This window comes from Momordica charantia, assembly GCF_013281855.1.
Source record: "Momordica charantia cultivar OHB3-1 chromosome 10 unlocalized genomic scaffold, Mcharantia_2.0 BLBB01000010.1, whole genome shotgun sequence".
Classification (NCBI taxonomy): Eukaryota; Viridiplantae; Streptophyta; class Magnoliopsida; order Cucurbitales; family Cucurbitaceae; genus Momordica; species Momordica charantia.
The window spans coordinates 22,347,058-22,359,575 of record NW_028275158.1 but is presented as its reverse complement, the minus strand read 5'-3'; the positions used below and the strand labels follow the sequence as shown (position 1 = coordinate 22,359,575).

Sequence of the window (12,518 nt, the reverse complement as noted above, 5' to 3'; positions counted from 1 at the left end):
AAAAATTTAAGTTTGTTATTCATATATCAAATAATATACTCCATTTTGATATATCTAAATGAAGTATATCATCGATATTTGATATTAAATATTTCAATTGTATAATTGATATACCAAATATAAAGTATATTATGATATATCTAAGATGAAGTGTATCACCAATATAATTGATATTAGACATTTCAATTATGTATATCATTGATATACTCGATATTATGTATATCCCCTACCCCACATGTTATACTCAAAATAAAAAAGTATATCATTGATATACTCGATATTATGTATATCGTGAATGTTTTTTTTTTCATTTTTAGAAAACACCAATTTTAAGGGTATAACCGACCTTTCCATTTTTTCCTTTGTGTTAGACCTTCATTTTTTTTTGCTACATTTTTCAGTTAGAAAAATGGTCATTATATTTACAGTTAACTATTAATGCCTATATAATATAAATAAAAGAAGTTAGTAGTTAAAGTGTAAATATAAAATATCCCAACATTTTATCATTAAAGTCATCAAACAATCTGATAGATAGACAGTCTGATTCAATAATAACTCTATCAAAATTAAATCACGAACTATCTAACCATGAGGATGGGACTAGGCTAAAGTAACCCGAGATTACGATTACGACCCCAAGCTCGACCTAGCCATAACCATGAGGATGGGACTAGGCTAAAGTAATTTATGCTTCATGAGATACAATACATGTTATTTAGTTTCGACAAGGATATCTCTCCAATAATAAATTCAACAGATAAACCAAAAGTTATAAAAGGGGAGGGCCCATTTATCTTTTCCAATAAAGCTTGTAATTTACCATTTGGTTAAATTGCCAATCAAATCCCTTTAGACATCAAGTTTGTCTTTATGATTTCAAATACTTTAATTGAGTGTATATAAATTTAAATTTTCTCCCAATAGTTTGGTTTAATATTACAGATTTTTTATAATTTATATACCCAGTTTTTTTTCCTCGTTCAACTCTAACCATGATATAGTAAAATAAGTAGGTCAAAACCACCTAATTAGATGGTCACCGGTAAATATATAAAAATTAATTTGTGATATTTGACCCATAAAATTCAAATTGAGACTTTTAGAAACTACATCATTGAAATGATAGCGTGACTAAACCAAAACTTTTAAAGTTATAAAGATGAAGTGAAATTTAATTATCAACCAAAACTTAGTTTGTTGAGCATTTATATTTATTGAGCCTCTACACCAACACGAATATAACTCCGCAGTTAAGATACTTATATATTCTCTCACCCGCCATTATATTTGTTGTACGAAAAAGGAATTTCAAATCTTCATTCCATACCTACAATGTTTTTAAAAAATATATTAAATATACCAAATAATCTCTGATGCGTTGGATAATTATCATCTTAATCATTAATATTTCAAAATTCCCAATTTTACTTTCAACCTGTTAAGAAATTATCAATCAGGTTATTAGGTACAAAACATGTCTATTTTTTTAAAGTAAGTCCATGCTTACTAACAAAAAATTGATGTATCAATTAGAAGAAATAAATTTTATTAATCGATTGTCTAATGAACAAATTGAATTTTAAACTATATGTCATGTGACAACTAGAAGTAGCATATTTACACGTCCAAATACGTTATATAAAAATAACATGTTAACTTTTTTTTGTTAACCGAGTTTCTATGAAAGTATTTTTTTGTTAACCATTTTTCATGAAAGTACTCCATCTATAACTTTTTTATCGAGGTACGAGAGTTTGATCCTTCCACCTCAATAAAAGAAATAGATACAAATTATCGCTGCAAGTATGGTCAGGTTGGTATTCGAGATGTACAACACGTGAAGATGAGGAATCGAACTTACAATTTATTGGTTGGAAATATATATCAATTACCTTTGTGCTATATTGCTCTAGCGTCGGTATTCGAGATGTAATTCATGATTAATCTTATTATTATTATTATTATGATTATTATTTCTTTGGGTAAAGTTTTGGATGTAGTGTTTGAGCTTAGTTGTGTCACTCAAACATGGCGGAGTAATTACACGAGGGAGGGGGTTAGAATTCGGGAGCTTGTAAAATTCATCACTCTCTCTTCAACATTCAGTTTCGTTCTTGACGGATCTGCTTCTGCTCATTTTCCGGAAGCTTGCTTCTACCCGATTCTCTTCCCGCTTGACACTTCACCATGTCGCCTACTCCCGAGGAGCCTAATTTGCAGAACGGAAACCAAACCCAACCGCACATTCCGTCAGAATCACAGCAAACTGAAGAATCCGGATCGGACCCAGAATCCAGAGTTGCCACAATTCCCCAACAGCAACGCGAATCAGAATCGGTTGATGAAGAAGCAGATGCGGAGCCTCGATCGGAGCCGGAGTCTCGGAGGGAACAGTCGTCGGAGTCCATCCAGTTGCAGGTGGTGACGGATGCCACAGATCCCAGGTCCGGTGATCCCGAGGAAGCCTCGATCCCGTCCAACGGCGCCGACAACTCGCATCCCGCCCTGCGGAAGGACGAAGGAAGCCGGACGTTCACCATGAGGGAGCTGCTGAATGGATTGAAAGGTGATGATGGTAACGACAGCGTTAATGAATCGGAAGGCGAGAGGCCCGAGGCTAACTCCGGTCACAGGTTCGTTTCTTCGTTCTCTTTTGTTGTTCTTCATGTTAATTTTACTTTAGGATACTGTATATAGTTGATTGGTGACTGAATTGTTTCTAATAATGCAGTATACTCTTCAATTATTTGGAAATGAATGATGAATTATGAATGTTTAACCTGGTTTTTTTTATCTTCTCCTTCCACCGGTGACCGGAGAAAAAGCGATCACTTCTGTTAGAGGGAGAGTGGTTTTACGATCGTTCTGTTCTTTCAAGCCTGAGGGTTAGACATATTCCTCCCTATTTTTGATAAACAAGTTATTGGGTAGTTTTCCTTCAAAGAAGAATATTTTAGTCATAAAAATCAAAGGATTCGTATGTGAGCAAGTCAATTTCCAAAAGTCAAAGTTGATCTAAAGCTATCCCACGAGCTTTCTTGGCGCCAGCAAGGTTTCTTCTCTTTAACGATAATTTTCATCTCCTCTGATAGACCCCCAGCAAATTGTTGGAAGCCGACACTTTAAAAATATCTAAGGTGTTTTTCTTCCTTTCAGGAGTCCACTCTTTATTTGTCTTCCTATCAGGGTAAGAAACACTGATTGCTTTGAACGATCGAGTGTTGTGGTTTTTGTTCGGCCTCAAAACTGTCCCAACATGACCCACTAACACTCTTAAGCATTGTGAACACTATATTCTCATCCAAATCTTTTTACTAATGCATTTTCCTGGATTGCTATCTTTTGCTCTCTTATCCCCTGTCCTTTTCTCACAGTAGTATCTTCTCTTTTTCTATCTCTTTGTTCCATCCTCTACCTGTAGTTTCAATTTTAGGATTTTTGGAATTAATCAATTCGTTTTTGGATATCCCTGTCCATTTCTTTTCGCATACTAATCAATTAGTTTGATTTTCTCCCATTTGATTTCGGTGTCAATTAAGAAAATGCTCATTATGATCAGTGGAGCCTTTTTCTTGCTATACATGACAATAGAGTTTTGCTGTTATCACTGTCCGTCTCAAGAGCTGTATTCTTTTTTTTACTGTATGAATTTGCACAGTTTTCTTATCAAAAAAAGAATTTGCACAGTTTTACTCAAGATAGCCCACATCAGCCTTATTCTGAACAGAGCAGAGCTGCTATGGAGTTGATCAATAGTGTTACAGGTGTTGATGAGGAGGGTCGTTCTCGCCAACGCATTCTCACATTTGCTGCTAGGAGGTATCATCACAATACTTTTTGTAGTTGTCTACCAACTAGACCTCTGCATTTCTCTTGGAGGTTATGGTAATTCAAACTTTGAATTCCAATTGAAATAGTTGCCCAGTTGTTTTTTCCCATTTCTTCCAATTGGAGCTTGTGTTTAAGCTCTTGTTGTGTGATTGGGATGCATTGTAAGAATTGGACTGGGATTTTCACGCAACAAAATAAAAATGAAGAAAAGGGAAACTCGTGCGACGTGCATACACAAGTGTTGGTTAAGAAGACAATATACAATACTATGTGTATGCTTGTTTATATTTATATTGATTACCATGGGTATTTAGATTAGGTTTCATTTCATGCAAAGCGATATGGGATTAGCTGATTTCATAATACTTAGATTTGATACTTATACTGTATTGATTCGTTTCCATAACCATAAAAAAATCATTCTTAATTAAAATTATGTGTAGAATATTTACATTCCAGTTAGGTGGCCCCATTGTTTTCAAAGGGGCATGCCTAAGTGCAAAGCACAGATGGCATAGGTGAGATTCAAGACAGTCACCTCAAGATATCTTGGGCATGTCGCTTGGAGATGACTATAGGAGGGTAGAGCTCATGAAGGCTCACATTGTTTCCCATTGAATTATGATTAGGCTTCAAAGGATTATTACCCCTTAGTGAACTTTGGGCTTTAGACGAACCATGGGTAGCACCAAGAATTGAATTATGATGTCCAAGACATATGAGTTACGTTTGCCACCATGGTACCGTTGAAAATGCCCAACAAGTACATATCAACTTTTATTTTAGTTTTTTGAAATGAAGGCAGGTATCTACAAACCTTTGAAAATATGATAAAATGAACGTTAAAGAAAGGTCAAGAATTAATTTTTGCCTTTTGATCATCTTTATTGAAAATATATATTTTATAGTAATCCATTTCTTTATAAAAATAATTTGCCACTCCTATAGATGTCACTTGTTTCCAATCATCTAATTTCCGTTTAAATATTGCAGGTATGCTAGTGCAATTGAGAGAAATGCTCAAGACTATGATGCTCTATACAATTGGGCATTAGTCCTCCAGGTTTGAGACTTCATATTATTTCTTTTGGGAAGGTGGTTCTTTTCCTTTTCCTTTTTATCTCTTGATCAGTAATTTTGTAGAGTGCAGGGAGATATCATTGAGTCATTGACAGGTCATTAATATAGCTCCAGCTCAATTGAATTAAGTGTTTGGCATGTGTTTGATATAAAAGAAAATATAAAAAAAAAAATATAACTAGTTAGCTGACACCTTCCAGTACAGTACCAATATTTTCTGCAGAAAGACTACAGGGATGTAAAATGCAATGAAACATTTAGTTTTTTCACATAGTACAAGTAAAACTTTGTTAGAATACACTATAAAATGTACAGATCTTTATTGGAAGGCTTTCTTGTAATTAGCCACCATGGCTTTTGGTTATTTCATTCTATCAATGAAATACTTGTTTCTTACTGAAAAAAAATCTACAGATCTCTTTTCATTCTTTTGTAAGCAATATCACAATAAACTCTTTATTAATCTGGTGTTGCAGGAGAGTGCAGATAATGTTGGTGCAGATTCCTCTTCACCTTCTAAAGATGCGTTGCTTGAGGAGGCTTGTAAAAAGTATGATGAGGCTACCCGTCTTTGCCCAACACTTCATGATGTATGTAAAAAAAACTTTTTTAAACTTTTACTACTCAGGATGACGTTGCAAGAAATGTGAGCAGAAGATGGGGGAAAATGTTTTGTTAATGACAAGATGGGGAAAAATTGAAAGGAAAAGATGGACAGATTTTGAAGAGTTTCTAATATTGATTCTGCCAGAAAAGAAGTTATTTAGAATATAGAGTTATTTTTTCGTTCTTTTTTCAAGATGGATCAAAATGGATTTTCCTCCGGCCAATTTTTCACACCAGTAATTATTTATTCCTGCTAAGGTTTGATAACCTATTACGAAAAATGAGCCTTCTTCTGAACTTGGAACTAGCAGATAAAGAAAATTATTGTATGCATTTTTACATGACCTGCAAAATTTATTGTTGGTGCTATTTCAATGATATTATGTATTCGGATTGCATCCCAGGCTTTTTATAATTGGGCTATTGCAATCTCTGATCGGGCCAAAATTCGTGGTCGTACAAAGGAGGCTGAAGAACTATGGAAGCAGGTTTATGCTTCCATCCCTTGTGTATCTATCATTTGGGAATGTCTATGACTGGAAAGGGATGGGCTCTTGCCATTCTATTTTTTTCTGGGATATATTAACGTTTCCTTTGGAAGGGAAAAATATTTTATAATTTAGCTATCAACTGTGTTATTGTGATGGCTGTGATCCAATGGACACTCCATGTCCTCTCCAATTTGGTGTTATTTTCCTCTCTTTTTGGTGAAATGTATCTTTTATCAAATTTCCTTTTGTTCCTTAATATTATATCATCAATTTCATTACTCAGTGTAAAAATTAGTAGCCTCCATTTTAGGCTGAAAATTCAAATTTCCACCCCTATATTAGTAATTTTATATTTTCAGAAAAAAAAAGAGAATACCTGCTTTCTCTCAAAAGTATCATTTGGGTTATTAACTGTATAAAAGGTCTAATTATATTTAATCATCAACTCTTGTGGGATGCTGGTAAAACATATAAAATATAAGCAATTCTTTTATATTAGATAAACCAAGTTGACAATAAGATCAATTTATTGAGGGACTGAATGGAACTTTTTAAAATTCATCCACAAAAATAATTGATATATAATTTGGTCAGTAATTACTGTTTCCTTTTTTTCTGAATTAATCATTTCAATTATTCCATTTTTCAGGCTACCAAAAACTATGAAAAAGCTGTTCAACTCAATTGGAACAGTCCCCAGGTACATGTCAAGAAATTGCTAGAAAACCCATATGTGCTTAAATTTGCCCCTCTGGGATGTTCTTCTTCCCATGGAATGTGTTCTCCGTTGTGAAATGGATTCTATTAAACCTCCATAACTTGAAATAAATCATATAAATTTATTTTGCTAATACCTTAAGGCTAACTCTTTTTGGATCTATATCAGGCGCTAAATAATTGGGGACTCGCTCTACAGGTACTTATGTTATGTTATGTTATGTTATGTTTTTCACATTAGTTTACTCTTTGAATTTAAAGGCTCTCGCCGGCCCACCTTCACGTATGCAACCACAGTATGTGTAAGAAACTTGTTTTTATTGAATATCATGATTAATTTTAGGAACTCAGTGCGATTGTGCCAGCACGAGAAAAGCAGACAATTGTAAGAACAGCTATCAGTAAGGTAACACTACTATTTGGCAGCATCTAAGTACAAAATAATTGCTGCCTTTCACATAAAACTTACTGTTACGTTCCATTCTTGATAACTGAGTTGTCTTCCATTACAGTTTCGTGCAGCAATACAGTTGCAATTTGATTTTCATCGAGCAATCTACAATCTTGGTACTGTTCTGGTGAGTCTGTTGCCTGTCCTTCTGTATATGGAAATTACATGATCTTACATCTGTCTAAAGCGCTGTGTTTAGAATGACTTCATCAACATGTGTTGTAGAGATGTATTTAAGAACTTCTCAAATTCTGTCTATATAAGTGATAGTGACAATGGAATAGGGGATTTAACTCTTGATTGTTTCACAGATCAGATTATATAAATTTGCTCAAATCTTAAACTGATTTCTGGCATCTACAGTATGGACTAGCTGAGGACACATTAAGGACCGGAGGAACAGGAAATGCTAAGGATGTTTCCCCTAATGACTTGTACAGCCAATCTGCTATTTATATCGCAGCTGCTCATGCTCTAAAACCAAATTACTCTGTAAGCCTGGTCCTTTTGTCTCGAATAATTTCTGTGTTGTTGAGCCTGATGTAATAACGGAATATTATGTTCCGTTCTGCTTCTTTTACATCTTTACCAACGACTGGACAAGTATTTGTGCACAAGTATGATAGTGTTTTAAGCATTGATGTTCGTGGAAAGAAAACAAAGACATTTCAAATACTATACAAAAGGCTTTAACTCTTAAATTTTCTCCCATTTCTCTTGTTTTCTGATTAGTCAATTTCTTTTCTTCATTTAAAAGTTTGAATTGAAATTTTGATGTTTTTTTTATTAGGTTTACAGCAGTGCCCTGCGGTTGGTTCGTTCAATGGTTAGTTCTGACTTATCAAATAATGTACATCACAATTGATCATGAACTTGAGCCATATTTCAGATCATCAATGAAATCGTTTCTTATGAATAAAAATGTTATTTTACGTTCCTTCGAGCATTTTATCTGTAATTTTAAAGTTTTCACGAAATCTGTGACTTGTAAATCAGAAGTTATCATGTATTCTGAAGTACGTGTGCTTTTCAGATTACTACTTACTGGTTACATCCCTTGATCAGGAAATATTTTTGGTTGCAATGAACTTAATGAAACTTGACTTTTTGACAGCTGCCGTTGCCGTATCTAAAAGTTGGATACCTGACTGCACCTCCTGTGGGGAGACCACTTGCTCCTCACAGTGATTGGAAACGTTCACAATTTTTTCTAAATCATGATGTATTGCAAAAGGTACCCATTTTTTAAAATCAAGTTAACCACTGCATTTATGTGATTTGGTTGAGACTGATTTTAACCTACTTGTATCCTCTACACCCAATCCTCTTTCAGCTTAACATAGGGGGGGAGCAAATACAAACATCACCTAGCTTGAATGGCGAGAGGACAATCAAAGTAGAAATTCCAGATATTGTCTCAGTATCAGCATGCGCAGATCTAACTCTACCACCCGGTGCTGGACTCTGCATTGACACAATCCATGGACCAGTTTTCTTGGTGAGCATATTCTAGCGGCATTACATCGTACATGTATAGAATTTTGCTCCTAAAGAGTGATTAAAAAAAACAAAAAAGCTAAGGCCTCGTTTGATAACAATTTCATTTTTTCTTTTTTCTTTTAAAAAAAGCTTAGGAACATTACCTATATTCATTTTTTTTGTTATATAGTTTCTATGAACATTTTCAAAATTTAGGCCAAATTTTGAGGGGAAAAAAAGTAGTTTTTGTTTTTGAAATTCAGTTAAAAGAACTCAAATATATTTTCAAGAGAGGTGAAAAATTTACTAATGAAATTGTACAAAAACAAGCATAATTTAAAAAAAAAATAAAAAAACAAAAACACAAAAACAAAATGGCTATCAAATGGACCCAAAATGGTACAAAATGCTATGCAACTGGTTTCAGTTTTGCCCTTCATATTTTAAAAAATGTCAGTTTTATCTCATTCTTTTAATTATTACAAAAGAAACCATAGGTCTAGCAATTTTTATTATAATTGAGACTTGTAAAAATATTAAGTGCAAATTGAAACCAAATAAATCATACAAAATGCCCCTATCATATGAGCTTGGTCTTTTATATTTTTGTTACACATATCAACAGAAATTGCCAAGAAAAGGTTGGGGTTTCTTAAAAAAAAAAAAAAAAATTGAAGGTAAAACCGAAACTTCTAAAAGGTTCGGGACAAAATTGAAACCAATTCCTATGATCATATCAAAAATGATCTTTAGAACATCCAATTTATCGAACTTTACTGAATTCCAAAGATCATTATGTCTGGTCTGTACGAGTTACTGCTATCAGAGTGGAGTGCATTGATCACATGTAATTTCCCATGGTTTCCTTTTGTTACAACTTACGTAGTACTGCATGTGCATCCTTTGTTCTAGGGAACATGAAACATGCATTATTTTGCCCAATAACTATTAACTTATATGATCACCTTGTTGTTCTGTCAGGTCGCTGACACGTGGGACGCGCTTGATGGATGGCTTGATGCAATTAGATTAGTTTACACAATCTATGCTCGAGGCAAGAACGACGTTTTGGCTGGCATCATAGCAGGCTGATTATTACCAAGTACGCAAATGTATCATCAATATTATCTTTATGTCTATATTATGCTTACTCACAGTAGATTTGAGTATCCATTCCTCTAAATTGAAACACAAAATTTTGGAGTACTTTCCAGTGCTTAATACATGTTCTTTTAGTCAGATTTCCTTTCAACCTTAATAATCTATGTACATGTCGCTTGTTAACAGCACGCACAAGTGGTATCGAATTAATTTCATTGAAAAATTCAATTGAATTATTTTGGTAATTTTATCAGTAGATCTTGAAAACAATAGTTTATAATAAAATACACTCGCACACAATATTGTTTCTGGATTGATGATTTAGACCCTGGGAGACAACGAACAAAGGAATAGTATTTCTTTCTTTCTTTTGTGTGTGTGTGTGTAATTAATCTTTGCAACCTGATTATTATTTTTTTTTTCGTTTTTTGATTAAATATAAAATAATTCTTTGATTGGTATTGGTATTTTATGGTGAGTGAAAAGAGTAATTACTGTAACACCCATGATCAGGAGAGGTCAGTACACCAACCACAATGGTGTAAAATAATAATGTTTACAGTTGAAAAAGGAAGCAGCTGGAAAGACTTCCGTGTATTGCTGGTACAACAAAGCTCATGGCGGCTGCCAAACTTGGAAATGGGTAATGGACTTTTGATACGCGCTGACGTGATATCATTGATTTGTACGAGTTTTCTTGATAATTAAATGTCCTAAGTTTAAGATATAGTTGTTTCTCAATATTAGTTATTGTGTGCATATGAGGTATTTTCTTCGTTTTCCCTCAAAATGCTTTATGAGCAGCTTGATGACATTTGTTTAATAAAGTCATTCAAGTTGGTCGGATTGACCTTGTATAATTACAGGGCTTAGTTAAGTAGAGCTGGAACTGGGGTTGCCCAATGCATCATTTCTTTCCACCTTATTAACCTTATTGGCATTAGTAGGTAGGATTGATAGATTTCTCCTCGGTTGTTGATGATAACTGCTTTGATTATAATTGAGTGGCTAGAAAGAATATATAATGCGCTTCATAGTTCAGGACTAAATAGTACATCGGGTTTACTAGGTTCGACCATAGCAGGGTCCAATCGTTCCCAAAAGAAGAGCTTGATCGAGTATCTTTGACGATGCAGAAAGCTTAGAACCTTACTAGATGATTGGCAAATGTTAATGTTATTAGTTAAGATTATTGTTTCCAAATCTGTTATTTTAGAAGAAAAACAAACACATGCGAGAACATACAGAACGTTAATCATCTTTGTGAAGCAGTTATCGGAAGAAGTTTTCATAGGTCGAAATCCGATCGTGGAATAGGAGAGATGTTGGTCCAAAATTCTGTTTGTTTGATAGTTTTTAAGGCTGAAAATGGAGGTGGGGATGAAGTTGAAGATAGAGAAGAAGTTAAGGGAAGACAAAGGGAGGTGTGGTTGCTGGTTGGTTAGATAGGCCATTGGGTTTGCATAGTATCTGTACAGTCAATCAGTAGTAATAGAAGAAAGAGGGAGAAGATGAAGAAGAGAGAGAAAGAGAGTCATTTATGTGGATGTCTCATGTGTTCTATTCTTCTACAGAAACAAGTATTGTTTGACAATGAGTATGTCCTTTGTTTCTATTCCCATTACACTTCACTTTAACTACACGTTGTTTTGCGGAGATTCGAAGTCCGATATTACTCTTATTCATTATCAGCTATGTGAACGTTATGAAAAATTTATCAGTTATGTCAACGTTATGAAAAATTTATAGTGTGAATAGATGTAGTAGATATTATAAGAATATTCCATTTCGTTGGGAATTTAAAGTTCAAACTTATCACTTTCAAAGAATGTTTAAATTATATTATAGTGTTTCCTTTTGTTTTCTTTTGTTTTTTCCTTAATTGTGTTGTAAAAATTTCTATGTAACATTGTTGTAAATTAGCTAGGGGATCGAACTCATAATCTCTTGGTTGAAGGTACATGCTAATTACTGTTGAGCTATGCTCGTTTTTGCGAGAAGTGTTAAATTTTCATTTGTACATTTAAAATAATTTTACAAATTTTTTTGACTTTTGTAATTAATCGGGTAAACTATAATACTTCCACCATATCTATAAATTGAACGAGATCTAAATTTGCCAAAAACGTTAGTGATTAAGGCTTTTGTTCCTTCTATTTTTTATTCTTTCGAAAGTGGTTAAAATTCATCTTAATTGGGTTTTAATTTTTCTGTTTTTCTTTTAATTATCAAGTTGAGCTATTTTTCTACTCGTATAGAATAGAACATGTTGAGTCAAATTTTATACATGTGAAAATAGATAGAAAAATTGTACAATTTTATGAAACCACGTGTTATGACTCGACTTTTTCGAAACTATGTGTTATGACTTGAATTCGTGAGGTCGAGCATATTTTCAACTCCTCGCCTCTAATATAATATTATGATCCACACAAATGACGATTGCAACCCAATAAAAAAAAAGTCATATGGTTAAATAGTATGTAAAAATGCTATTTTTTCTTGTGTGGTGTGAAATTAAATATTTTCCTTTTCAATTATGTTAAAATAAAGGGTGTATTTTGCAAAAATAAAAGTAGAATGACTTTATCACGAGATAAGGTGTCAACGCCAAAGTGAGCAAACATGAAGAGAAGAGTATATTTTATTATTTATCAAATCATGATGTATAGGAAAGTAAAAGTAATTAATCTAAAATTATTTTTTGAAAGGTCCAAAAAGAATATTTGAAATAGTCCCATTGACCAAATGTGTGCTAA

The 12,518-nt window shown here is 33.5% G+C and overlaps 1 protein-coding gene across 3 annotated transcripts; it reads left to right on the top strand.

The window, feature by feature from the left end:
* Positions 1-2,013: 2,013 nt before the first annotated feature.
* LOC111014811 (Tetratricopeptide repeat (TPR)-like superfamily protein) lies at positions 2,014-10,688 on the top strand. Of its 3 annotated transcripts, none has more exons than XM_022289637.2 (15): positions 2,014-2,636; positions 3,691-3,822; positions 4,828-4,897; positions 5,391-5,504; positions 5,925-6,008; positions 6,661-6,711; positions 6,898-6,927; positions 7,072-7,134; positions 7,241-7,306; positions 7,543-7,671; positions 7,970-8,005; positions 8,294-8,413; positions 8,513-8,677; positions 9,640-9,760; positions 10,273-10,688. In XM_022289637.2, exons 1-14 carry the CDS (start codon positions 2,191-2,193, stop codon positions 9,748-9,750), a joined length of 1,617 nt encoding a protein of 538 aa, XP_022145329.1. In that variant the 5' UTR covers positions 2,014-2,190; the 3' UTR covers positions 9,751-9,760; positions 10,273-10,688. The 3 variants fall into 3 exon arrangements, with proteins under 3 accessions (XP_022145329.1, XP_022145330.1, XP_022145328.1); XM_022289638.2 differs by having other exon boundaries at positions 9,640-9,770; XM_022289636.2 differs by lacking the exon at positions 10,273-10,688 and having other exon boundaries at positions 9,640-9,897.
* Positions 10,689-12,518: the final 1,830 nt, after the last annotated feature.